At 35.6% G+C, this 27,642-nt stretch overlaps 1 protein-coding gene across 6 annotated transcripts in view; it reads left to right on the top strand.

The window, feature by feature from the left end:
* The window catches only part of LRCH3 (leucine rich repeats and calponin homology domain containing 3), a 128,960-nt gene that overhangs the window by 84,790 nt on the left and 16,528 nt on the right, over positions 1-27,642 (top strand). For 2 of the 6 annotated variants that reach the window (XM_060099391.1, XM_060099388.1), the window contains exons 10-17: positions 1,588-1,664; positions 10,784-10,835; positions 11,218-11,367; positions 16,630-16,683; positions 21,178-21,249; positions 24,965-25,013; positions 25,868-25,975; positions 27,490-27,608. In XM_060099391.1, the coding sequence (XP_059955374.1) occupies positions 1,588-1,664; positions 10,784-10,835; positions 11,218-11,367; positions 16,630-16,683; positions 21,178-21,249; positions 24,965-25,013; positions 25,868-25,975; positions 27,490-27,608 (681 nt within the window). The remainder of the gene's footprint in view (positions 1-1,587; positions 1,665-10,783; positions 10,836-11,217; positions 11,368-16,629; positions 16,684-21,177; positions 21,250-24,964; positions 25,014-25,867; positions 25,976-27,489; positions 27,609-27,642) is intronic. The other 4 variants (XM_060099393.1, XM_060099390.1, XM_060099389.1 and 1 more) reach the window with 3 other exon arrangements.

Raw genomic sequence — 27,642 nt, forward strand, 5'->3', positions numbered from 1 at the left:
AAAGTGAAAATGCACGTTATGCTACTGATGAAAAATTGTAGTATCATTTCTTTAATCCATTATATTGGCTAATTTGTAATAAGTTTCTTGATTCCATCTACCTACTATATATAGTAGTTTTTATGATTCTGTCATAAGGCTCTTTATGACCTCTGTGTCATAAGGCTTTCTAAAGTTTGGCACCTATAAAAATAAAATAAAGCAGTATTATTTTAAATGGTTTAATAACCAGTGAAGAAATACTTTTTTTATATTCTTGGATACTACCTAAACATGGGTTGTTAAAAACAATTTGAGATTTTAAACGCTCTGCTGTTGTTTAATTTTATCATAATGCCTGTCACATACATAGTGATACTGTGATAAATAAGGTATGACTTATATTTATAGACTATGACATATTTTTTAAATTAAACCAATGTTACATTCATTTTGTCATGAAAATTTCATGTACCCCTTATAATTTTAGGTAATTGCAGTATTGTAAAACCAGGGTAATAAGTCACTGATGTTAACATACTAGGAGAGATTTTTGTTTACTTAAAAAGTCATATTCACTGAAATTAGAGTAATTATTCTCTCATCAAGTTTCTAGAATTGTATCTCATTTAATATGATCGTTATGCCCAGACTTTACGGGAGTCAGCTTTAGCCCTTTGGAGTAACTCACCAAAGAAGATCTTCTAGTTATTTGTGATGTACCTACTTCTTGGAAATAGACTATAAATAGTTTTACATTTGATTTTTAGGGGTTTTTTTTTTTTTGGATAAGTTTTTTTTTCCCCTTCCAGAATACCCCTTTTGACGATTATTTTTGGTGTTGAAGTAAGATTATATTATTTTTATAAATTCTCATTTGACAAAATATGTGGTGTGATATCCCATGAGCCTCTACCTTTGATTTATAATTTTATTTTTCAGTATATAGTCCATATAACTTAAGCCAGTTTAATTTTCTTTGGTAATGTTTTTTGAAATGACCTTTACCCTTCAGTTTATAAATAAATTGCCACTATTTCTCTTTTAATTAATATCATATTTTACCATAAATAGAAATTACTTTTTGCTTTATCTTGGTATTCCACCAGCATCCCCAGGACTATTTGTCTGACTAACATAAGTAACAATTTATGATGATGAAGAAGTAAAGAAATGTAACCTCCCCAGTGAACTTCCTATTACTAGAAATATTCAAGAGAGACTGAGCAAAAGTCACGGTAGGGTTGGTAGGAATTCCTGTTCTAGATGGAAGTTTGTACTAGATGACCACTAAGATCCTTTTCAACTTTCACATCTTATCATCTAGTAAATATTAATATATGGTTATTATAATTCATAAAATACAGTGTGAAGAAAATCTGCTTTTTTTTAAATAAATGTTTTTGGATTGTGAACAGTTTTGTGTTTACCAAAGCAGTAATATAGCCTATAATGCTTTTAAACATGAAAATTCACATTTGAAGTTTCTGTTAAAATATTTTTAGTGTAATATACAGATCCCTAAATGCCAAGTTGAATATGAACTGTGTAATTACACTTTTCTGGATACATGTGTTAAATTGATCTGTTTTTCTTTTTTTGACCTAGGGTTCACCAGTAAAGCCAGTACCCATGAGGGAATTTCAAAAAACAGAAGACACAAGAAGATATTCACATCACAACAGGTTTGAAAAACCAATTCTACTTATTTCTTTCTGTCTTAAAACTCAGTAATTAGGTATAATGAAATGATTTTGATTTTGTGTAGATCTATGTATAATGAAGATGTTTAGATACTATGTGTTTTAAATATGATGTATTTAGAGCTAAGTGAAATGTACCTTTGTGCTTAGGTAATAGAAAAAGAAGTAAAATTGATTTATTCATTCTAAATTCAGATCACCTAAACCATTACCTGTATAATTATTTGATTTGAAGATACTTAATAGCAGTGAGATTTTATAGTGATATGTCTGGATTTATGCATAAAGAGGGCTAAATGAATTTCCAGAGACCTGCAATTATTTTACTTAAACTTTTCATTAGAAACAGAGCCACAGACAGAGACAGCGATATATTCCTCATTCCTATTTCAATTAAAGTGACCTTTTATCTACAATTAGTGCCTCACACAATATTTCTAAACTTAGCTTGGCCATTTAGAGCACTGCTTCTTTTTTTTTTTTTTTTTTTTTCAAAGTACTGCTTCTGCTTCTTATTCTTGAATTCCAAAAAGTTTCTTGTCATAAACTGCATCACAATAGTTGAAAAATTCCCAGCCTTTGGTTTTTTTGCTTCCTTTCTGTTTTTATGAAATCTTAAAGTGGTAGACTTGATATGCCTATCCTTAAACAACAGTAAATTTACTGTGTAGATAGTGTCATATATCATTCTTCACTTAAACTTGACAGGATATTGAAGTTCTTTAGGAGACTGAAATATAAATGGATAAAGAAAATGTAGGGAGAATAATGAAAGAAGTCTTATAACTTGGACTTTTTAGTCTTATTGGTTAGTTCATGGTGATTTACTTATATTTCATATCTTTGAAATTTATCTCAAAATAGCTTTTTAGTTACCATGTGTCCTTATATCGAAAGTGTGGTCATTTGAGATTCCAGTATCATGCAAGGATTTCTTGTTATGTTTCCCCGTAGTGGGGGGACCTCAGCTTTATCTTTTGTCCTTCCTGCCTCCTGTATCCATCATAAGTAAAGCCCAAGATTCCGAGGATATGATACACCCACCCTCAAGGTGAAAGCCAGCTTTTTTTTTAACATCTTTATTGAAGTATAATTGCTTGACAATTTTGTGTTAGTTTCTGCTATATAACAAAGTGAATCAGTTATATATATTCATATATCCCCATATCCCCTCCCTCTTGCATCTCCTTGCCATCCTCCCTATCCCACCCCTCTAGATGGTCACAAAGCAGCAAGCTGATCTCCCTGTGCTATGCAGCTGCTTCCCACTAGCTACCTGTTTTACATTTGGTAGTGTATATATGTCAATGTCAATGCTACTCTCTCACTTTGTCCCATCTTCCCCTTCCCATCCCCCACCCCCATGTCCTCAAGTCCATTCTCTACGTCTGCGTCTTTATTCCTGTCCTGCCCCTAGGCTCTTGAGAACCATATTTTTTTTAGATTCCGTATATATGTGTTAGCATACGGTATGTGTCTCTCTGACTTACTTCATTCTGTATGACAGACTCTAGGTCCATCCATCTCACTACAAATAACTCAATTTCGTCTCTTTTTATGGCTGAGTAATATTCCATTGTATATATGTGCCACATCTTCCTTATCCATTCATCTGTTGATGGGCACTTAGGTTGCTTCCATGTCCTGGCTCTTGTAAATAGAGCTGCAATGAACATTGTGGTACATGACTCTTTTGGAATTATAGTTTTCTCAGGGTATATGCCCAGTAGTGTGATTGCTGGGTCGTACAGTAGTTCTATCTTTAGTTTTTTAAGGAACCTCCATACTGTTCTCCATAGTGGCTGTACCAATTCACATTCCCACCAACAGTGCAAGAGGGGTCCCTCTACTCTACACCCTCTCCAGCATTTATTGTTTGTAGTTTTTTGGGGTTTTTTTAAATTTATTTATTTTTGTCTGCATTGGGTCTTCGTTGCTACACGCGGGCTTTCTCTAGTTGCAGCGAGTGCGGGCTACTCTTCATTGCGGTGTGTGGGCTTCTCATGGCGATGGCTTCTCTTGTTGCAGAGCACAGGCTGTAGGCCTGCGGGCTTCAGTAGTTGTGGCACGCAGGCTCAGTAGTTGTGGCTCGCGGGCTGTAGAGCACAGGTTCAGTAGTTGTGATGCACGGGCTTAGTTGCTCTGCAGCATGTGGGATCTTCCTGGACCAGGGCTTGAACCCATGTCCCTTGCATTGCCAGGCAGATTCTTAACCACCGCACCACCAGGGAAGCCCCTGTAGTTTTTTTTGATAATGGCCATTCTGACTGGTGTGAGGTGATACCTCATTGTAGTCTTGATTTGCATTTCTCTAATGATTAATGATGTTGAGCATCCTCTCGTGTTTGTGGCAACCTGTATATCTTCTTTGGAGAAATGTCTACTTAGGTCTTCCGCATATTTTTGGACTGGGTTTTTTGTTTTTGTGAAATTGAGCTGCATGACCTGCTTGTATATTTGGTAGATTAATCTTTTGTCAGTTGCTTCATTTGCAAATATTTTCTCCCATTCTGAGGGTTGTCTTTTCATCTTATTTGTAGTTTCCTTTGCTTTGCAAAAGGTTTTAAGTTTCATTAGGTCCCATTTGTTTATTTTTGTTTTTATTTCCATTACTCTAAGAGGTGGGTCAAAAAGGATCTTGCTATGATTTATGTCCTAGAGTGTTCTGCCTATGTTTTCCTCTAAGAGTTTTATAGTATCTGGCCTTACATTTAGGTCTTTAATCCATTTTGAGTTTATTTTTGTGTGTGGTGTTAAGAAGTGTTCCAATTTCATTCTTTTACATGTAGCTGTCCAGTTTTCCCAGCACAATTTATTGAAGAGGCTGTCTTTTCTCTATTGTATATTCTTTCCTCCTTTGTCAAAGAGAAGGTGACCATATGTGCATGGGTTTATCTCTGGGCCTTCTTTCCTGTTCCATTGATCTATATTTCTGTTTTTGTGCCGGTTACCATACTGTCTTAATTAATGTAGCTTTGTAGTATAGTCTGAAGTCAGAGAGCCTGATTCCTCCAGCTCTGTTTTTCTTTCGTAAGATTGCTTTGGCTATTCAGGGTCTTTTGTGTTTCCATACAAATTGTGAAATTTTCTGTTCTAGTTCTGTGAAAAATGCCATTGGTAGTTTGATAGGGATTCCATTGAATCTGTAGATTGCCTTGGGTAGTATAGTCATTTTCACAATATTGAGTCTTCCAATCCAATAACATGGTATATCTCTCCATCTGTTTGTATTGTCTTTGATTTCTTTCATCAGTGTCTTATAGTTTTCTGCATACCGGTCTTTTGTCTCCTTAGGTAGGTTTATTCCTAGATATTTTATTCTTTTTGTTGCAGTGGTAAATGGGAGTGTTTTCTTGATTTCACTCTCAGATTTTTCATCATTAGTGTATAGGAATGCCAGATTTCTGTGCATTAATTTTGTATCCTGCTACTTTACCAGATTCATTGATTAGCTCTAGTAGTTTTCTGGTAGCATCTTTAGGATTCTCTATGTATTGCATCATGTCATCTGCAAAAGTGACAGTTTTACTTCTTTTCCGATTTGGATTACTTTTATTTGTTTTTCTTCTCTGATTGCCATGGCTAAAACTTCCCAAGCTATGTTGAATAATAGTGGTGAGAGTGGGCACCCTTGTCTTGTTCCTGATCTTAGAGGAAGTGGTTTGTTTTTCACCATTGACAATGATGTTGACTGTGGGTTAGTCATATATGGCCTTTATTATGTTGAGGTAGTTTCCCTCTGTGCCCACCTTCTGGAGAGTTTTTATCATAAATGGGTGTTGAATTTTGTCAAAAGCTTTTTCTGCATCTGTTGAGTTTATCATATGGTTTTTATCCATCAATTTGTTAATGTGGTGTATCACATTGATTGATTTGCATATACTGAAGAATCCTTGCATTCCTGGCATAAACCCCACTTGATCATGGTGTATGATCCTTTTAATGTGCTGTTGGATTCTGTTTGCTAGTATTTTGTTGAGGATTTTTGCATCTATGTTCATCAGTGATATTGGCCTGTAGTTTTCTTTCTTTGTGACATCCTTGTCTGGTTTTGGTATCAAGGTGATGGTGTCCTCATAGAATGAGTTTGGGAGTGTTCTTCCCTCTCCTATATTTTGTAAGAGTTTGAGAAGGATAGGTGTTAGCTCTTCTCTAAATGTTTGATAGAATTCACCTGTGAAGCCATCTGGTCCTGGGCTTTTGTTTGTTGGAAGATTTTTAATCACAGTTTCAATTTTAGTGCTTGTGATTGGTCTGTTCATATTTTCTGTTTCTTCCTGTTCAGTCTTGGAAGGTTGTACTTTTCTAAGAATTTGTCCATTTCTTCCAGGTTGTCCTATTTTTATTGGCATGTAGTTTGTAGTCGTCTCTCATGATCCTTTGTATTTCTGCAGTGTCATTACTTCTTCATTCCTGATTCTGTTGATTTGAGTCTTCTCCCTTTTTTACTTGATGAGTCTGGCTAATGGTTTATCAATTTTGTTTATCCTCTCAAAGAACCAGCTTTTAGTTTTATTGATCTTTGCTATTGTTTCCTTCATTTCTTTTTCATTTATTTCTGATCTGATCTTTATGATTTCTTTCCTTCTGCTAACTTTGGGTTTTCTTGTTCTTCTTTCTCTAATTGCTTTAGGTGTAAAGTTAGTTTGTTTATTTGAGATTTTTTGTGTTTCTTGAGGTAGGATTGTATTGCTATAAACTTCCCTCTTAGAACTGCTTTTGCTGCATCCCATAGGTTTTGGGTCGTCGTGCTTTCATTGTCATTTGTTTCTAGGTATTTTTTGATTTCCTCTTTGATTTCTTCAGTGATCTCTTGGTTATTTAGTAGCGTATTGTTTAGCCTCCACGTGTTTGTATTTTTTACAGTTTTTTCATGTAATTGCTATCTAGTCTCATAGTGTTGTGGTCAGATGAGATACTTGATACAATTTCAGTTTTTTTAAATTTACTGACTAAAAGCCAGCTTTTTGCTCAGTTGCCTTATATATTAGTGTTCTAGTGCTTTTATAACAAATTAACACAAATTTAGTAGCTTAAAACATACCTATTTATTATATTACAGTTGTGAGAGATAGAAGTCTGGGCAGACTTCTCTTGTTTCTCTGCTTACAGCCTCACAAGGCCAAAGTCAAGATGTTGGATGGCCTGGATTCTTATCTGGAGAACCCTGGAGGAGCATCCACTTCCCAGCTCATATAGGTTGCTGGCGGAATTCAGTTCCATGCAGTTATTGACTGAGGTCTCCATTACCTTGTTGGCTATTAGCTGGGAGTCATTTTAGCTTCTAGAGTCCACCTACATTTCTTGGTTCTTGGCTCCCTCCATCTCAAGACAGCAGTGACAGGCTAAATCCTTCTCACATTTTGAATCTCTGATTTTCCTTTCTGCCGTATCTCACAAACTCTCCTGCCTCCTCTTCTGCTTTTAAGGACTTGTATGATTATATTAGGCCCACCTGGATAAGGTCAACCAATTAGTAACCTTAATTTCATCTGCAAAGTCCTTTCTGATGTGTAACATATTTATTAGAGAAACACCAGAGTGGAGATCATGGGGGCCAAAAGTCTGCCTACCAAACCTTAATCCATAGTTCCTGTTTTTACTTCTTTTTAGAATCTGTGGATTCTTTATTTTTATGACACTTTAGCAACACATTTTAGAAGATTACTTTATTGAACAGTTTTTTTGTTTCCATTGGAAGAGTCATTTAGAGTATCTATTCTGCCACAGTGCTAGAAACTGAATCAATGATTACTTTTAATTGGGTCTCTCAAAGCAATAGACCTTAATACAGTCTTTGGATAAGAACTCCATACTTTATCCCAATAATCAGTTAAGTCTAACAGTTAAGCTCTAAGATCAATACATACTTCATTTGTTTTAGTTAGATATGTGCTAAATATCTTCTTTGTGCTAAGTACTTTTTTAGGTATTGGGAAATAGCTGTGAACTTTGAAAGTTCCTGTCCTCCTAGAGCTTGCATTCAAATGGAATCATGAATTAGAACCTAGAAAAACAAAAATCACCTCCGAATGACTGGCAGCTCTCAGACTCACAAGACTTGTCTGTAACCTGAGTAATATGTTAACCAAAAAAGTTGATCAGTCCTCCAGTTACAAAGACTGAGAGGAATTGAGTCAGTATACATATTGCTACTTGCTCGTTAGTCATTGCTGAAAAGTTGCTTACCTCTTTTTTTCTCCTAATTCTCCTCCCCTCCCATCACCCACCATGTACATTTCTTCCTACCTACCCCTCCCACACACAAACACAGACACTACTTGCCTGGGGGATAGTAAAGGTAGGGGGATACATTAAAAGTATTATGATAAATTGGTAAGTGTTTTATAGTTATTTGCTAAGATGGATTAAATAAATTTGAAGTTAAAACTAACAAAATTATCATTCATTTTATATATCAAAAAAAATTTTAAGGGCTCACTTATAATTTGATTGGCATTTTAGTTCAGGAGAGATGCTAATGTCAGGCTAGGTCCTGGGAAGTTCATTAATTTCTATTAGAAGCAGTATAGAATTAAAGAACAGTTGAGTAATACCTGGAAATTTTTAGTTTCATGTTAGGTAGACAAAAGTAGAAAAGCTACTCATATTAAATGTGGTTTTATGAACAAAGACAAGCGGAAGGGCAGTTCAGAGTCTGCCAGTTTACTGTGCTCAAATAAGTTCAAGATTTAAAAAAGCATATAGTTACCTGTATTTTTGTTTCAGTATCCCATACTTTTTGAGGGGAAGATGCCACTGCCATTCATTTAAACAATATTTCTTGAGCACTGCAGCCGTCTGGCTGTGTTCTAGGTCCCTGATGTCATAAAGCTAATCTTTTAATGGATGTAGACAAATATATGTAACAAGTATTTGTCAGGAAATGCGAAGTGCTATAAAGAAAAATAAAGCAGGGTGAAAGAGTAGAGCGGGGGGAGAGTGAGAGCAATTTTATGAGGTAATAATATTTTGATAGAAACCTAAAAAATAGAGGGATCAAGCACTCTGGCTGTCTAGGGGAGGAACAGTCTAGGCAGAGGCCCTAATAGAGGAACATGCTTGGTATGTTCAAGGAACACTGAAGAGTGTTATCAAGGCAGAACAGGTTTGGACTGTGAGATGAGAATTAAGTTGTGGTTATGTTCTACTTGAGGTGCCTGCTAGACATTCAAGTGGAGTTATCAAGTAAGTAGGTAGATACATAAGTTTGGAGTAAAGGGGAGAGAATTAGGGCTTAAACAACCAGCAAAAGAGACTTAAGCAGGAAAGGTCATGGGGATAGGAGAGGGTGGTGTCCCAGAGGCTAAGTGAAGAGAGCATCTCAAGACATGTGGAGAGAGATAAGCAGTGTCACACATACTGCTGGTAGGTTCAGTAAGGTGAGGGCTAAAAACTGTTGGATTTGGACATGTAAAGCCTCAGACTTGAAGAGAGCAGTTTTCAGTGAAGTTGTGAGGACAGATCCAGATTGGTGTGGGTTCAAAATAAAATGGGATGAAATGAAGTAGAAACAATGGACTTAACCAGCTTTTTAAAGAGGTTTTGGTATAAAAAGAGAGTAAAGAAATGGGAGTAGAAAGAAGGTGTATATTAAAAGGTTTTGCTTGAAAAGCATTATTAAAACATAGTGTTCAAATCAGGGCACATAAACCCACTTGAGATGGGTTTACATGGTCCTTTCTGGGGTTTTTGGTGTAGTTTATCTACAGATAGCCAATAAAAGCTATAAGAAATGTTAACAGTGAAATTAGTAGTTTGGGACAAATTTGCAGTTAATGCCAGTTATTCTTCTCCCAGACTAGTATATAGTACTGGAGTCACTCATCTCTCATTATTGGTTACATCCCAGTTAAAAGTCTTACCCTACCAACCCACTCTCCTCCTCTTATGTTGTCAGACTTGTGACTGAGGATGCACTGATTAGGAGTGCTAGGATAAAGGTTGACAAGGATTAGTAGAAAGTTAAGGAAGTTTTTCCCTAGCTTTAACCTTATTTTAAACCTTGTATAGGAAGTTATTAAGTAATTTATTTGGTAGTTATTTATTCTGTTCCTTTTAAAAATTATAAACATAATTTATTCTGTCAAAAGTTTTTTTAATGGCTGAAATTTTTTTAAAAGAATTTTGTGAAAACTTCAAAGAATTGGAACCAATATAAGAAAAAAATGTGGGGGCTTCCCTCATGGCGCAGTGGTTGAGAGTCCGCCTGCCGATGCAGGGGACACGGGTTCGTGTCCCAGTCCGGGAAGATCCCACGTGCCGCGGAGTGGCTGGGCCCATGAGCCATGGCCGCTGAGCCTGCGCATCCAGAGCCTGTGCTCCGCAACGGGAGAGGCCATAACAGTGAGAAGCCCGCATACTGCAAAAAAAAAAAAAGAAAAAAGAAAAAAATGTGGCATGAAAGAGTATAGTAGAATAGCTTAAGTTTTTGGTTTCTTACATATTACATTTTTAAAATTTAGGAATTACAACAGGGAATATATATCAAAGTATAAGAGTTAACACTGATAAAACTGAGAAGCAAGTTTTACTTTTTTTTAAGCATCAAATCAGGTTTCATGTTTTTCTAAAAGATAAAAATCAACAAAATCTTTACTTTTGTTGTTAAAATTGCTTCTTCAATTAAAATGGGAGTAGGAGTGCTTTAAACATACAGTTACAGGTTCTGTAGTATTCCAGATTTCTGCTGATAAAATGGCTTTGTGTATAAACCATCTCCATTTACATGTATCTTGTTTCAGTCATGATAGTAAAGAAGATTGTAGTACTTAGTGTGCTGTAAAGAAACGATATTGTTTGACAAGTGATCTCAAATAACCGTATTGTCAGCACTGGCTGACATAGACAGTTGTTAACTATCTGTAACTTCATCAGTGATATCATCACATGAAATGTGAGTTGGAGACATCAGGTGTTCCTGTAGCTTAATTTAGTGACTTGGGCTCAAGTTTACAAAATGTAATTGGTCTTTCAGTGCTGACCAGACAGTTTGCCTGCTGATTAATAGAAAGCTGCATTAACAATAAAATTCCACTTGTCTTTTATCTATCTGTCTTATCAAAGAGTTTTTTCTTTCCTTTTTTTCTTTTTTGGGTCAGGGTTCCAGCTGAGCCATCTTCTCTCTTATCACTATCACCAAGTCATAATCAGGTAAAAACATTTTTTTCGGTTTTAGTTTGTGGGGTTCTTTTAATTAAGATGGTTTTCTTCTTTTATAATACTTAAATTACAGTTAATTGCCAAATATCTATAAATTTCATTACCTGTCTCTTCAATGTACAGTTAATATAATATGTGCACCTTATGCTGATAACAGTGTTTTTAGACACCAGACAGAAAATAAGTCTTTATAATACGTGTAAGAACACAGTGCAAAGATGGGAAAAGATGAGCAATAAACACATCTGAAGAATGCTAGGTGACTGCAAAGTAAAAGTTGCTTGGGTCAGCAGTAGTTTCCCAAACTGATAAAGAATATTGGTAAGTTGATCTTTATCGCTACTTGCATATGCTAAAGATACTTTTGTTATAGTTTTCACATGCAGACTTGGAACTTCATCGGAGAAGAGAACAATTAATAGAACGTACTCGGAGAGAGGCACAACTTGCTGCCCTACAGTATGAGGAGGAGAAAATAAGGACTAAGCAGATTCAAAGAGATGCTGTCCTGGACTTTGTCAAGGTGAGTCCTTTGGATTCATTGAATGACGTTCCTAAAGTTTCTTAGAAGTAAGTGCTTATTTGTTTTTCTGAGGATGTCAGGTTTTATTGTCTTAATTAAAAAAAAAGAGTTGATATCTTAATTACAAGAATTCTCAAGTAAATAGTATAATAGTATAGTATTATAATATAAAAATAAATAGTATAATAGTCTCCTGCTTGTGATTAGATTAATTGTCCTCCTATGTAGATAGGCTTGAGGACAATCAGAAGTGATTGATCTTCCTTTTAGGACAGTGATAGTCTCTACTCTTAACTACCTATCATTAGACATATCACTTTACTGTCCAGCTGCCATTTCCTAAATCTCTAGTGCATCAAGAAAGTGAAAATGCTATATGTAAACTGTAAAGTGCCATGCAAATATAAACTATTATTATCTGAATCTATCACTGACTTCCTTACCTCTAGGGAATACCAAAAATTTGCAAGGCTCACAGGTTTAATACTTTAGTCATCTTTGATTCTTTACTTTCTGTTTTCTCCACATCTACTCAATTAACAACCCCTGTTAATACTTCTTTTTTTTTGGCTGTACACGAGCCTCTCACTGTTGTGGCCTCTCCCGTTGCGGAGCACAGGCTCCAGACGTGCAGGCTCAGCGGCCATGGCTCACGGGCCCAGCCGCTCCGCGGGGCATGTGGGATCTTCCCGGACCGGGGCATGAACCTGTGTCCCCTGCATCGGCAGGCGGACTCTCAACCACTGCGCCACCAGGGAAGCCCAATACTTCTTTTTTTAATCAGCCTCTATGGTTGCCTCTAAACCTGTTTCAATATTTTGCCTGTGTTACTTAAGTCTTTTAGTTCTGAAATCACCTTGGAATTTTTTCTTTATAGTTAAATAATTATTTATATTTTTGCTTGTTTAATGTCTGTCTCTCCCAGGAATTACCTGGTGGTCCAATGGTTAGGACTCCACGTTCTCACTGCGAAGGGCCTGGGTGTGATCCCTGGTCGGGGAACTAAAATCCCACAAGCTACATGGTGTGGCCAAAAAAACACACGCACACACACACACACACATATATAACATATCTGTCTCTCCCATTTATCTGTAAACTCCATGAAGACAGGGACCATGTCTGTCATGTTTATTCACTGCTGTATCCCTAGATTTAAGCAGGTCTTAGCCCCTAGTAAAGCTCAATAAATATTTTTTAAATGAATGATCGAACAAATGAATCACTCATCCTCTAAATGCTTTCTCTCTTGTTTCATAACTCTAGCCAAAGTATATCTTCTTTAAGTACCATACACATAATAAATTCTCTTATATTTTTTCAAATGTATCAAGTCTGTGATGATGATCTCTGATGCTCAGGGAGGATAACAATTTTCCTGAGGTTAAATACTCAGGTAGTAAGTGGCAGAGCAAAGATTCTAATCAAGACAGGCTGAACAGAAAATGGAAATAAAGCTGATGGAAAATAAACAGTTTCTTTAAAAAAAAAAAAAGTCCAGGTGGTAACTAGACTTATCATGGTGATCACTTTGTAATATATAGAAATATCAAATCACTATCTTTTGCACCAGGAACTAACATAGTGTTGTAGGTCAGTTATACTTCAAAAACAAACAAACAGACAAGCTAATAGAAAAAGAGGTCAGAATTGTGGTTACCAGAGACAGGGCATGAGGGAGGGAGAATTGGCTGAAGGTGGCCAAAAGGTACAAACTTCCAGTTATAAGATAAATAAGAGTTAGGGATGCAATGTACAAAATATGTGTTAAATGTGAAAGTTGTTAAGAGAGTAAATCCTAAGAGTTCTTATCATTTCATCATTTTTTTTTCTTTTTCTTTTGTTATCTTTATGAGATGGTGGATGTTCACTAAACTTATTGTGGTAATCATTTCATCATGTATGTAACTCAGATCATTATGCTATTATACATTGCTGTATGTCAATTACATCTCAATAAAACTGGAAAGAAAAAAAAAAGGACAGGCTGGCTCCAAACCCTGGTCTATGACCAGAATGCTATACTGACTCTCAGTAAATGATAATGGCTAACATATACTATGTCCTAAGTGTTGTTCTATGCATTTTACATAAATTAACTCATTTAGCTTGCCTTCTGTAGAAGTCATATAACTAGTAAGAGATAATTACATTGTAGATAGCCTTGATTAAATGTCAAATTAGAGTTTGATCTTGAACAATTAGGCAGAAAAGAACAATTTTAGTTCTTAGGCAGGAGAAAAGACAGGGAAGGTACTTCTGAAAAACTAATCTACTCATGTTAGAATATGTTAGAAAGAGATGAGGAAAGAAGGAAAATGAAATAGAGAGTAATTGCAATAATTAGATTAGGGTACAGAATGAAGGCATAAGACTAGATGATTTCTAAGTTTCCTAAGGAAAGGCAGTGTTGTCCTGTGGTAAGGGCTTAGAATCGGAAATATCTGAATTTGAATCCAGCTTTGCTACTTGGTATGTGCTTGACTTTTGGAAAGTTACTGAGCCATTCTGTGCCTTTATTTTCCTCATATGTTTAATGTTTAACTATTAAGTATTAACTATTTCAGAATTATTATGGCTTCACCTCGTACTTTTACTAGTATGGTGTATGCTGCACCCCCTACTGCCACAAAGGGTTTTATAAATTAACTGTAAGAGAGATTTCAAAAGAAGCATCATTATATCTTATACATAGATGTGTAGTGAATGTTGAATAAATCACTGAAAATGAGTGAAAAAAAAAAGGTTCCAAAGCAAGGGTTTGAGGCTAAAAGAATGGTTTTAATGGGAGTTAGCTTTGTGGAAAGAATGTTGGATTTGGGATCAGAAGGCAGAGGTGCAGATCTCAGTTATGCCACTTACTAACTTTGTAGCCTTGCACATGTCATATAACCTCTCTATCCTCAATTTTCTCGTCTTTAAAAGAATATGATTATGATGTTTGTTTATCTCACAGAATAAGAAGAATCACTTGAGATACTGTATATAAAAACACATGGTAAAACACTCACTATACAGATACTGTGATATTATTAATTGACATAATAACAGAAATTAGCAAATTGGGGGGAAATACCCAGTTAGTATGGGAAATTGAGGGGTTTTTTTGGTTATGTTGAACAGGAGATGACAGTGGGGTTTCTAAGTAGAGAGTTTCCACAGGCATTTGAAAATGCAAGCCTGGAATTTGGCTGATAGGAGAGAGCTAAAGCTGTTAGCATTAGAGTGATATTTGAAGCCATTAAAGAAAGAGAGGGTGATTTCATTGAGAGATTTTAGTGAGAGATTACTACTCTGAATGTGTTTATATCCATGTACATATAAAAACATAGTTTTTAAAAATTTCTGTTTATAGATGCTTATAGACACAGGAAAATACTGTTTGTCAGCTTATTGCTTTTCCTCATTTAAATTTTAAGCTATTTAAGGGAAAGAGCAGCGTCTTCTAACCAGTAAATCTAGAAAAATACCATACACGAGAGATACAGAGATTAATGTGAGTGATCATTTTAGTAAATAGCATTTTTCATTCCCAGTGTTCTAGATTCTGACCAGCTTCCCCTTTTTGGGGGGTGTGGGGTTATATAGCAAAAAGTGTCACAAAGTCCACAAAAACAACACCCCCCACCTTAGACGGTGAGGTAAGTTATTGTTTTGCATGTGATTATCATATGTTTTCAGTGATCAAAATGTTGCCATTTTCTTTTTTCCTCTCACAAAATTCTCCTTACTAGGGAGAAAAAGACACAGGCCAGGAAGTTTATCAGAATCTATAGATTGGGGTTTTTAAAATCTATACACATCCGTCTGGAGATTATTTCCCTCCTCCCATCCCCAGCAGAGTTATCATCTCCCTCATCCATTTTCAGAGCTACTGTGTAATGAGAGATGGTCCTGAGAGCTGTATCTGGCACACGTGAATGGTGTCGGTATTAAACAGAAAACTCTACATAGTATTTCAGCTTCAGTGCTCATTTCCTAAGTGTGTATATTATTGATTATACTTTGTACACATTAGTTTTATAATATTAAGTAGTACATTTTTGTTACAAAGTAACATGTAAAATTAATTGTTTATTAACCTTTTAAAAATCTATGCACCTAGATTCTGTATTATAATGATGTCCTATGCAAAGAGAAAAAATAAACTAGATTGTAAATTTTATTGTTTTAACATGTGTGCACGTTTAGTGACATTTACATTTTGAAATAAAATTTATGATTCATTATTTTTTTAAAAATCTGTGCACCTATTTTGACCTGTTAAAATGAAGCTTATTACTAAATGAATATTTTATTGTACTTGGCTTTTTCATTAGCTATTTTCCTTTATCTTTGCCTTCTTATTTTTTCAATTTATGATCATTACTTCCTTAAAAAATGCATAAAGGCATTATTTCACGTGAGTGTTGACTTTGCTTTTTGTAAAATAAGTTATTTGAAAACCTAACACATGGGGCTTTACAAGCATCAGTCTTCAGCACAGTGTTTTCAAAGCACAAGTGTTTCTGGAATGGTAAAATGTATTGTTTGAAATGTTTTAAATTATCCATTATAAAGGTTTTTTTAATCTTATTGGACATATAATAACTATTTTTGGTTATTTTTTGAGAGCTTATGCATTGGTACAGTACCTGAAAGATTCACTCAAGCACTTTCAGTTGTCTTTTCTTCACATGGTAATAACTCTGTACAAACCTTTGACAATCAAAGTTTGATAAGTTAATACACTCCTCCTTTTTTACCCAACATTTCCTTCTTACTGGTCATTCTGGAGTAATTCATTATCTGAAAACTAAAGCTCCTCAGGAAAATAACATGTATAGTTTTAAAATTTCCAGTTGTACCCTTGTTTTGTCTGAGAAAGGTAATGAAGAGATGCCTAGACTAGAAATCATGACTCTTGGGTTTATTGTTTTGCATTTGTCACTAGCGCACTAAATGACCACAAATGTGACTTCTACATCTTCAGCTTTCTCTTCTCAGAACAGAAAACTTCCTATTCCCCTCCTTGCTTTAGAGTTTTTATGCAATAAGATCATATTTGCAGTTGTTTAAGTTCTTTGGGAGAAAATCGTTACTCAGAAACAACTTATTAGCTATTTTAATGCATGAATTCTGAATGATTGTGAATGTGGTCCTGTATGTCAGCATCTTCACAAGTATGTGTTAATATGTCTCTTTGCTTGTGTATTTGTGAAACTCGTCATGTGTGTGCATAGCTTGTTTTTGACATTGCTTCATTTTTCTCCACCTCTCCAGTGTCCCTTCCCATCCAGAAGGTCTCAGCACACTGATGATAGTGCCTTGTTAGTGGTAAGAACCTTGCACAAAATGGAGTTTTACATTGCTGTGTCTAGAGATTTGGGGAATAGCTATTGTACTTTTCATTCTGAATTGATCTAAATACCATAAAACATGATGAGCATCATTACTAAATGCTTTACAAATAGCTAGAACTGTCTCCCTACATTACTTTTCATGATTTACCCAGTGTTGCAAGTGTTCTGCAGATATGATTCAAGTATCTTTGTTAGTGTTTCCAAAAGTAAAACATTTGCATTGAGAACCATATTGGCTTTGCATATGTGTTTGGAGGAGAGGGAATAATACATTCGTTTTTTAAATGTTTCTAATTCCAGGTGAACTTTATTAATCACTGTTTTGTCTTATAAGTCACCTGTATGATGAATGGTTCCCTTACTTCATGATGCTAATTATACAAATGTATATTTGGCATCCTATTTTATTATCTATTTTAACCTACTGAAAATCCCAAACTTTTAGATCTCAAGATTATCCCTCCATACCCATTTTATATCTTAAACTCAGGGAAACATTAACTTGGAATGCTGTCTACTGATCATTTTTAACATTGGTTTACTTTTTTCTTTAATTTTGTATTTGATTTTATTGGACACATGCAAATTTAGAAGATACATTAAAACATACTGGTTTACTTTTATTGCCTGTTTCATCAGCTGAAAATGAGTATAACTTCAGAGCTTTATTGAGAGTCTTACTTTTATCAGCTTTGCAAGAGAATTCTAACCATGTACATAATTGCTTTTCCCATCATGTTTTATGTTATTTTTTTCACCATCGTATTGAAAACTAGCAGTTCAAAAGCCTATTGTCTGTAGCAATTCCTGTCTTAGGAGCTAGTGACTACCACCATTGTGCATACTACCACATGAACTGCATACTTGAGCATGAGATTTCTATTACATAAACTTTCATTGTCAGAATTTCTGTGTTCTGTAATCATCATTTCCTTTAAGATGGCTAAAGCACATTTTAACTGGCAGTCTTATAAAGAAATAAGCCTCTGGAGTTTTAGTCAAAGTTAATTGGCATGAGAAGCAAATAATAATTTAATGTAGAAGAATATTGAGAGCCTGTGGTGATCCAGACACTTTACCAGAATTATCTCATTCACTCCTCACAGCAGCCTTAAGAGTTAAGGTTAAACTTATCACCATTTTACAAATGATTACTGAGGCACAGAATGCTTTGTCCAGAATGTGACTTCTCCAAGGTCACAGCTAGTAAGTACAAGGTTGTGTTCAAATCTAGATCCGGGTGACTTGAGAACGTGCATGAACACTGTGCTATATTGCCTCCCATACTGTAATTGAAAACACTTTGAAACACTTTAGGAAACTGAAGATGAGATTTAATAACACATATAGTAAGTGCTGAATGCCCAGGCGTTTTTGTCAAGGAAAAAGTGGAATTTGGAAAAACAATAAAATCCCCTTAGCCTGAAATTTGTAATTTCAGCCATTTTCAAAATACATACACTTATATTTTACTTAACAGTATTCCTGTCTGGCCTAAATTAGACAGCCTTTAAAAACAAGAACCATGTCTCACATATTTTTGCATGCCAAATAGTGTCCAACATGTATTACAAAAAGAGTCATTTTGTAAATCATACCTCTGATCTTCTCAAAACTACTTTTCAGTGACTTCATATAGTAGAATAAAGTCCATATACTTTTTTTTTTAGATTTATTTATTATTTATTTTATTTATTTTTTTGGCTGCGTCGGGTCTTAGTTGCAGCACGTGGGCTTCTCTCTAGTTGTGGCGTGAGCGTTTTCTCTTCTCTAGTTGTGGCGCGCAGACTCCAGGGCGCATGGGCTCTGTAGTTGTGGTGCGCGGGTTCCAGAGCCTGTGGGCTCTGTGGTTTGCAGCACACAGGCTCTCTCGTTGAGGTGCGTGAGCTCAGTAGCTGTGGCGTGCAGGTTTAGTTGCCCCGCGGCATGTGGGATCTTAGTTCCCCGACCAGGGATTGAACTAGTGTCCCCTGCATTGGAAGGCAGATTCTTTACCACTGGACCACCAGGGAAGTCCCAAAATCCATATACTTCTTAACACAGCCTACAAACCATTTAGAGTGGGTTCCAAACTTCTTAACGTGGCCTATAAGCTCCTGTGTACTCTGGGTACTATGTATCTCTTATCTCTGGAGCCATGCTATATCAGCATTTTTTCAGCTCTGAAAATATGGCAAGCCCTTTCCCACCTCAGGATCTTTGCAAATGCTGCTCCCTCCGCATGGAATGCCTCTCATTCCCTGCATATACTCCTTGGTTAATTCCTACTGATCTATCTGGTATCAGCTTAAATGTCACACCCTTAAAATGGCTTTTCTGGGCTTCCCTGGTGGTGCAGTGGTTGCGAGTCCGCCTGCCGATGCAGGGGACACGGGTTCGTGCCCCGGTCCGGGAGGATCCCGCATGCCGCGGAGCGGCTGGGCCCGTGAGCCATGGCCGCTGAGCCTGCGGAGCCTGTGCTCCGCAATGGGAGAGGCCACGACAGTGAGAGGCCCGCGTAACGCAAAAAAAAAAAAAAAAAAAAAAAAAAAAAAAAAAGGCTTTTCTGCAACACCCCTACCCCCAAATCAAATTTGTCTCCACTGTTTTTTTTTTCTTCATAGCACTTTTAGGTGGGTGTTTATTAATAGTTTTGTATCTCCCCCTCTCCCCCACCCCCAGTAGACTACTAGACTGTAAGTTTCATGGGCCCAGGGATATTCTCTGTTACATTTATCTATGTATACCCAATCCCTATCATAATTCCTGGGATATATTAGTTGCTTAATAAATAATTCCTGAGTGAATAATTCCTGATGTATTCTGTACATCTAATAATTGCTCATTAGGGGAGTTCCCTGGTGGTCTAGTGGTTAGGATTCGGCTTTTTCATTGCAGTGGCCCCAGTTCAATCCCTGGTCGGGGAGCTGAGATCCCACAAGCTGCGTGGTGTGGCCAAAATAAAAAAATACTAAAATCACAATCAGAAAAAAAAATCTCAAAAAAAAATGTTTCAAGATAAGAAGTTCTGATGATATAGCAAGTAAATGTTGGATTTGATTTAAAGACCTTGAAATATGGGATTTGAAATAACTGTTGGTAATGTTTAATATCAGTTACACTAACATTCTCTTAGGATTGCCCTTCAGGCTTCTGTTGCTTTCATATATGTCCCATATGTATCTACATCCCATCTCTAGATACTAGAAAGGATCTAGGCTCATTTCACTTCCTCTTCCTTCCATCCTTTTTTCCTTCTTTGCCAGCATAGTGGCTCTTAGCCTTTTTATATTTGAGATTGACAGTAATTCAAGTCCATTTGATCATTAGGAGGCCCAGGAAATCTAAACAGGTGAAGGCATATACAATGTAAGACTGCTGTCACAGCCTTGTTCTTTGGTACATTTCTTTCCTCACTTTCTTCTGCCTTAAGATAATGTTGCAGTGTGTATTACATGCTTTTTTTTGCACACACAAAAAAGACATTGCTATCTATCAACTCATTAAAAATATAGTTGTATTTATTATATTGACAATCCTACTCACCTTTTCCTAAACACCACATGTGTTCTTGTTCATTTATCCCATGATTCAGATATTTGTGATTGTAGTTTAAATTTTAAAAAATTATTTAACTTATAAAGGCTTTAATATCTTTAAGCCTTTGACATTTTTAATAGATACAATCTTACCCAACGCCCTTTGTGAAAGTTCTGTCTTCTCTGATTTCCACTCCCCACCAAATGAAAAAATTGTCATGTTCTGAGCAGCTTTTATCTGTAATCAAAATTCTGTACAATAGATTCTAACACTTACTGTCTCTAATTATATCTCTAATATATCTAACTAGTTTTATGTAGGCTGGTGAAAGGATAAAGGATTCAAAGAAAAGGAAAATTGTACTTCTCAGAGGTCATTTGGACTTTTACAGAAGCAGAAATGAAATGCTGGTTCATCCTTAAGGTGTGATGCAAAATCCTCATGTCCTGCCTTCTCACATCAAAGCCATTAAACTGAATTATAATAAATCTAATTTGGATTAATATTGAAAAGATGTTGCTCTTATTCATGCCAATTCTGATCAGTTAAAATGAGCTCTTTGACTGGATTTGTTTCCCCTGTCATAGGAACAGCACAGGACTCATTTGTTTCTAAGGCTATTTTGCTAAAAAAAATTTGATGTACTCAGTTTTATTTCTATATAAAATCATGTTTAATAAATCATGCCTTTCATTTCTTGATTAATGTGGTATGAGGTATTGAAATAATTTGAATTAAACAGGTGGAAAACTGTGTTTAATAAATTATAGGGTTTTTTCCCCCAACTATTCTCTTTCTGCCCTATCAATATCTTAGTAAACCATTTGAAAGTTTGTCAGTGACCTTTCCTTTTCTAATTTTACTGACAAGATCTGTCTGCCTGCCTGTCTGACATTTTGCTAACATAAATGCTGCCTTCTGTTTCTTCTCTTTCTCTTTTGCAATTTAGTCGCTGTCAGGTGTGAATCAAGTGGGCTGTGCTGCTACCCTGCCTCATTCTTCTGCCTTCAGGCCTCTTAAGGTATATCTTGTTATTGTAATTTACCAGGAACTTTGAGGAGGGGATTTGCAGGGGAGGTCTTAAATTTCCCAATGGATTGGTCTAACAACATTCTGAAATCTAGGATTGTATGAAATATAACTAAGCTTATGAAACTAAGTTTAACATTAATTTCACTTGAAATTTTTTGCAAGTTTTATTATGCCAGAAACATAGAGCCTTTGTTAATTCTTTGTATTGAGATTTTTGTTTGAAATGTCCTTCTAATTTTCTTATCAAAGGGTTGGGGGTTTTTTGTCATGAGTTACTATGTTACTTTGGTTAATATATGATATTGAGTTAACTCTGTTGTCTGATGTGCATGCAAAATAATTTGAGTATCAGTCCCCCAAAGTGTCACTGCCAAAACCCTATTACAGTAGAGGTCAGCAAGATATGGTCCCTAGGCCACCTGTTTCTGTAAATAGTTCTAGTGACATACAGCCACTCCCATTTGTCTATGGCTGCTTTTGCACTTAAAAGCAGAGTAGGAATAGTTACAATGGAGATTATATGGCCTGGAAGTCTAAATTAAAAACCTGTGGTATTTTATTTTTTAAAGGCCTCTAGGGATGGTAATTCCATACTTATTATCATATGATACCTAAGAAATGACTCATAATCCTGTCAACAAGGTCCTCTCCTTGTCTAACTTGTATCTGTCCTCCTGTGGTTTACACCTATTTCTTCTTTTCTTTCCAGAGTGGAGATTTTCTAGTTATTTAGCAGTCCTTATGTGGAGAATCTTTATATTTGAAAACTATTATGATGCTACCCTTGTCTTCTCTGTAAATAAGCTTTGGCCCTTTTATGTGCCTTTCCTAGCCTGTTTGTCCTTATGAACTTTCACAAGTTCTCTGCCCCCCATTTTGGCTCCACAGTTCCCAACTAGAAATATATCCCTCATTAGAGCCCATGTGGTACTGAGCATGAAACAAGGGTTATTCACGTCTTATGCTGAGCATTAGGTTGGCTTTTTCCATTTTGGTATTCATTTTTCTCTGTATCCATTGTAATTCTCAGATGTTTTAGTTATATTCCTAAATGATAATTAATTTCTAAACTTTGTATCTGTTGTTTTCCTAAATACTTAATTTTGCTTTTCGAACATTTTAAATTTTCTAATTTCCCGGAATACTTTCAGATTCTTGCATCATGTCCTTCTAAATGCTGACCCCAACTTTATAACATCTGTAAACCTGATAAACCTTCTCTCTGGTTATTATTGAAGCTACACATACCTGGATGATCCTGAAAAAACTTTATAATTATCTTCTATATTAACCTTTTGCTACCCTTTCTCAGCTAGGTTCCTTATTTGAACTACAAAGAAAATTATTTGAGGGACTGTTTTCAAAATTTTTTCAAGGAAGGTGTATAACTAGTACTATTCTAGGTATATAGGAGAAAAGTTAATTCATTACGCTCAGTGGATACCTTAGGGCATTGGGGCTTATCCTCCCCTAGAATTATAGTTGAGTAAGGCCAAATCTGAATGTGCCAGAAGTTGTGTAATGTCTAACATTCTTCCTGTCAGACCTGCTGCACTGTCAAATGATTAGTTTAAAAATATTTATTCTTTATTTTTTGGTATCTCAGTTACTTTGCAGCAGGTATATACTATATTTAGGCATGATTTTATTTCTTTTGTTGCTTAAATAGGCACTAAAAGTTGACTTTGTAAAGTTTCCATTTTTTGCTCTCCAGTTCTCCAAAAGTTCTCAGATATACTAGTCAGTGGCCTCAGCATGATTTGAACTAATTATTTCAGTATCCTAGAATGTAAGCAGTTAGATTTATAGTTTCAATAAAAATATATTTTTTAAATCACCATTTTGTAAGTCCCCTCTTTTCTGGCTTTGTTTTTCATTACACCCAACTGTATGTTATCTTTTGGTATTTCTGGAGGTAGAGAACATTTGCTGCCATTCAGTGGAATGTGTTTCAGCTCTTCCTTCTAATCTAATAGAGTTGTCTAATAACTTTATTGTTTTATTCCTAAATATGTTAATGTTTCTAGTCTATCTCACTGTAATAGGCCTTTTTAAATTAAAATTTTTTTTTTCCTCTGTATCTGGAATAATCTCTACTTTTTATGTTTTTCTGTTTGTACCACTGGTCCTAGCTTTCTCCTTCCTACCTCATCTTCCTTGAAAATAAGGATAGTATTTTGTTTCCTTAAAAAGATATCCAGCTTTTGCCTCATTGGCCCATTTATTCCTTTTACTAGTCCCTGTTGCTCTTATTTTAAATTAAATTTGTTATTTAAATTTTCACTTCTTCTCAGCATCCTAAACTTAGTTTATTGGCATCTTTAAACTTGATGAACATGTTGTCTTTTTCACTAATGAAGATGTAATACATTGCTTCACTCAGGAGTGCAGCTTACTTTTTAAGTCTTAGTTCTTGGCCTAAGAGTATCAAACCAAGGAATCATTACCACAGAATTGTCTTTCAGATCAGTCCAAGAATTTTCTCAACAGCATGGCTTCTGTTTATTTATTTATTTATAGCAGTTAAAATTTCCTGTCATCATTAATCTCACCTGACCCAACTCCAACTTCAGATAAAAGATTTCTGAAAATATTGAAAACCAAAAGGGAGAAAAAAGCATGGGAGTGTGTATGTGTGTGTGTATTTGTGTGTGTGTTTTAAAGTCATTCTGTTCAAAAATGTGTCTCAGTTATCATAAATTACTGAGTACAGCTCAATGATTATTGAATATAACTAGCTATCAAGGCCTGAAAACCTGTTGTTATTCTAGCTTTTCTTGATTCTACTCCTCTGCCAAGTCTTCAATATTTTTAACCCAGCTGACCAACACTTCCTTTTAAATTAGCTTAACTCCATTCCCTTTTTTTAGGTACACTCTATACCAGTTGAGCTAGTTCTTCCTCCTTTACAGTTCCTTTGGTCAATAAATTAAAAACATCTTGGATTCAAATACTAGTCTCAAAATACAGCTATCATCTTTAAATACCTCATTTCCTAACTGAAATGAAGAAACCTTCATCACTCTTTCTTAAAACATTACTCAAGGAGGGGGGTAGGAATACTTTAGAAAGTATGCCAGCAAAATACTATTATAAAATAAAATTTTATTCTCTTCTATACATTTCCCAATAAAATTTTCTGCCTTAGGATGATTTCATTTTTCACAGTAGGAAAGGCCTGTTATATAATAGGACTATCTTTAGAGAATGCATTACATAAATCTTGTATTCTCTAGAATAAATAAAGTTTGGCCTTGGGGGCTGGTGGGATGAATTGGGAGATTGGGATTGACATATATACACTATTGATACTATGTATAAAATAGATAACTAATGAGAACCTACTGTATAGCACAGGGAACTCTACTGAATGCTCTGTGGTGACCTAAATGGGAAGGAAATCCAAAAAAGAGGGGATATATATATACATATAGTTGATTTACTTTGCTGTACAGTAGAAACTAACACGACATTGTAAAGCAACTGTATTCCAATAAAAATTAATTTTAAGAAAAGTTTGGCCTTAAAAAATATGCAGAATTATTATACCAAATTCTCATTTCTAGACTTAATTTTGGAGGAGAGTTGCATGTTTTTTTTCTTTTATTGATATAATCCCAAATGTGGAAAGAGGTACTTTCCATAAATGTGGAAAGTGCCTCTTCTTGAATAATAATTATTGATGTATCTATGTTTCTCCACAGAATGATCACAGATCTAATGCTATATCAAGTTCACCTACAACAGAAACAGGTAACAGACACAAAAGTGCAATTAACCACATCCCAATTATAATTCTTTACCAGGATTTTCCTGATAAATTACTCCTTAGATGGCTGTGGCTTCCTTTTCTGAAATGAGAAATCAGGCACAAAATTAGGAACTCTGCACATTTTTCACTTTTTAATTCATCTAGTCATTCAACCACTCAGCCATTTGATATGAAAAAATGAGCAAGAGCTAGCAGGGCTGTAGGTTTGTAAGAGACTATATTTAATATATTAACATTCATTTTGCCTTTATTGATATACCAAAAGTAACATGACAATTAAAAATACATACAAACAGGGATTTCCCTGGTAGTGTAGTGGTTAGGATTCCAGGCTTTTACTGCCATGGCCTAGGTTCAATCCCTCGTTGGGAAACTGAGATCCCACAAGCTGCGCAGCCCGGCCGCAAAAAAAATAAAAATAAAAATACATACAAGCAGCCCTCCCACTTTCAGGGTTACTTTTCTTTTCTTCTTTTTTTAAGTATTTATCTATTTGGCTGCTCCGAGTCTGAGTTGCAGCATGTGGGATTTTTAGTTCTGGTATGCGGGATCTTTTAGTTGTGGCATGTGGGATCTAGTTCCCTGACCAGGGATCAAACCTGGGCCCCCTGCATTGGGAGCATGGAGTCTTAACCTCTGGCTCATGAGGGAAGTCCTGGAGGTTACTTTTCTATACCAGATTTTATATTAATAAACAAAATTATCATTTTATATCATTGCAATATTTAACTTTTTTCTTCATTTGCCATTTATTGAACTTTTGTCATGTGTCTGTTATTATATTTAATTTTTTCCATCTTCTTTAATCTTATTTTGCTTTTCCATGCTGATTCAGTTCATCATTCCCCTGCATATTCTTTTCCTGCTGCTATTCAGAGAAACCAGGCCCAGCGCCCTGAAAGCTTCCTTTTCAGAGGAGCTGTCAGGGCAGAAACAAATAAAGGTAGGTGGCAGTGCTAAAAGGGGCATTGGAGGGGGGGTGGGGGTTATACAATGACATTATACGTTACATACTTTTAAACTTCTACCCCGGGAATTCCCTGGCAGGCCAGTGGTTAGGACCCTGCACTGTCACTCCCAGGGCCCTGGTTCAACCGTGGGTCAGGGAACTAAGATCCCGCAAGCCGCGCGGTGAGGCCAGACAAACAAACAAATAAATAAATAAACTTCTACCCTGAGATGTCACCAAGGCAAAAGTTATAAACTCTGCGTTTGTCTGTGATCTCACTGATATTAAAGGAAGAGAATCTTAATCTTGTTTGAATTCATTTTGGTCAGAAAGTTTCTCAGTACCACCTAAAAGCAGGTTATAGTCTTTGAACAAAAAAATTACTCTTTCAGGCCTTCAGGGAATGTCCCTTCTCTCTGTAGTGTGCTCTTTCAGATTTTTCTGTTGGTAAAAGCTGTTTTCTGTGTTGTTAAAGAAATGAATCAGTAATTAAAAAAAAAAAAACTATTTAGTCTCATGGTTTTTAGTTAATGTGGCAAATTTCTGCCTGACCCCCAAAGACGTTACCTAGAAGTGGAAGCAGACATTTCACTCCCAAAATAACTATTTTTAACATAACTGATAGATACACTCACAGTGAGATTTAAACTCAAACCAGAGATGCAGTGCTGGTGGGATTGTTAATTAGCATGGAGAACTGTTTACATTATCTGCTAATAGTGAACCCTTGTATATCCTATGACTAGCAATTTTGCTTTCTGAAATATGTACACATCTGTACCAAAAGATATGTCCAAATTATTCATAGCAATATTATTCATAATAGCCCCAAACTGAATGTCCATCAACAATAGAATGGATAAATAATTGTGTATATTTGTACAATGGGATACTAAATAAGCAATGAAAATGAACACATTAATATACACAACAACATGGATAAATCTTATAATGTTGATCAAAAGAAGCCAAACATAAAAACATACGCACATATAATATGGTTGTATATGTAGAAAGTTCAAAAATGGACAAAACTAATCTGTGGTGTTAGAAGCCAGGAGGTACATAGTTGGAACCTCTGGTACTAGAAGTAACTGTTGGGTACTGATACTGATGGGTAGGGAACATGAGAGGGTCTCCTGTGTGTTGGTAATGTTGCATTTATTGACTTGCTTGTGTCTGCTTTGTGATGATAATTTATTCAACTCTTTGCTTATGATTTGTCTAATTTTTTGCATGCGATATTTTTCAATAGAAACGTTTTTAAATGGATGTAATCAAACACACAAAGTAGTTGAGCCAAATGGGTAATGGACATTCGGTAGTTTTTCATACTATTCTCCCTATTATTGTGCATATTTTTAAATTTCCATAATAAAAACTTTTTTTAAAAGGTCAGTCCAGAAGTAGAAAGTGCTGTACTTTCAAGGAAACTGTGATCAGGTGGATCTGAGTATTTTTGCAGCACTGGCAGTCGCCTTTCTATCTTACATACCAATATTTTTTAGGTCATGCGTCACCCCTTCTTTCATCTTCTGCACCTACCACTGATTTTAAAGATCCGGTAACAAGACAGAATTCAAGACAGAGAGAAGAAGAGCTGGAATTAATAGATCAACTACGGAAAGTATGTACATTGCCTTTGAATCACATTTTTCAGT

This window comes from Mesoplodon densirostris, chromosome 5 (genome assembly GCF_025265405.1).
Source record: "Mesoplodon densirostris isolate mMesDen1 chromosome 5, mMesDen1 primary haplotype, whole genome shotgun sequence".
Taxonomy (NCBI): domain Eukaryota; kingdom Metazoa; phylum Chordata; class Mammalia; order Artiodactyla; family Ziphiidae; genus Mesoplodon; species Mesoplodon densirostris.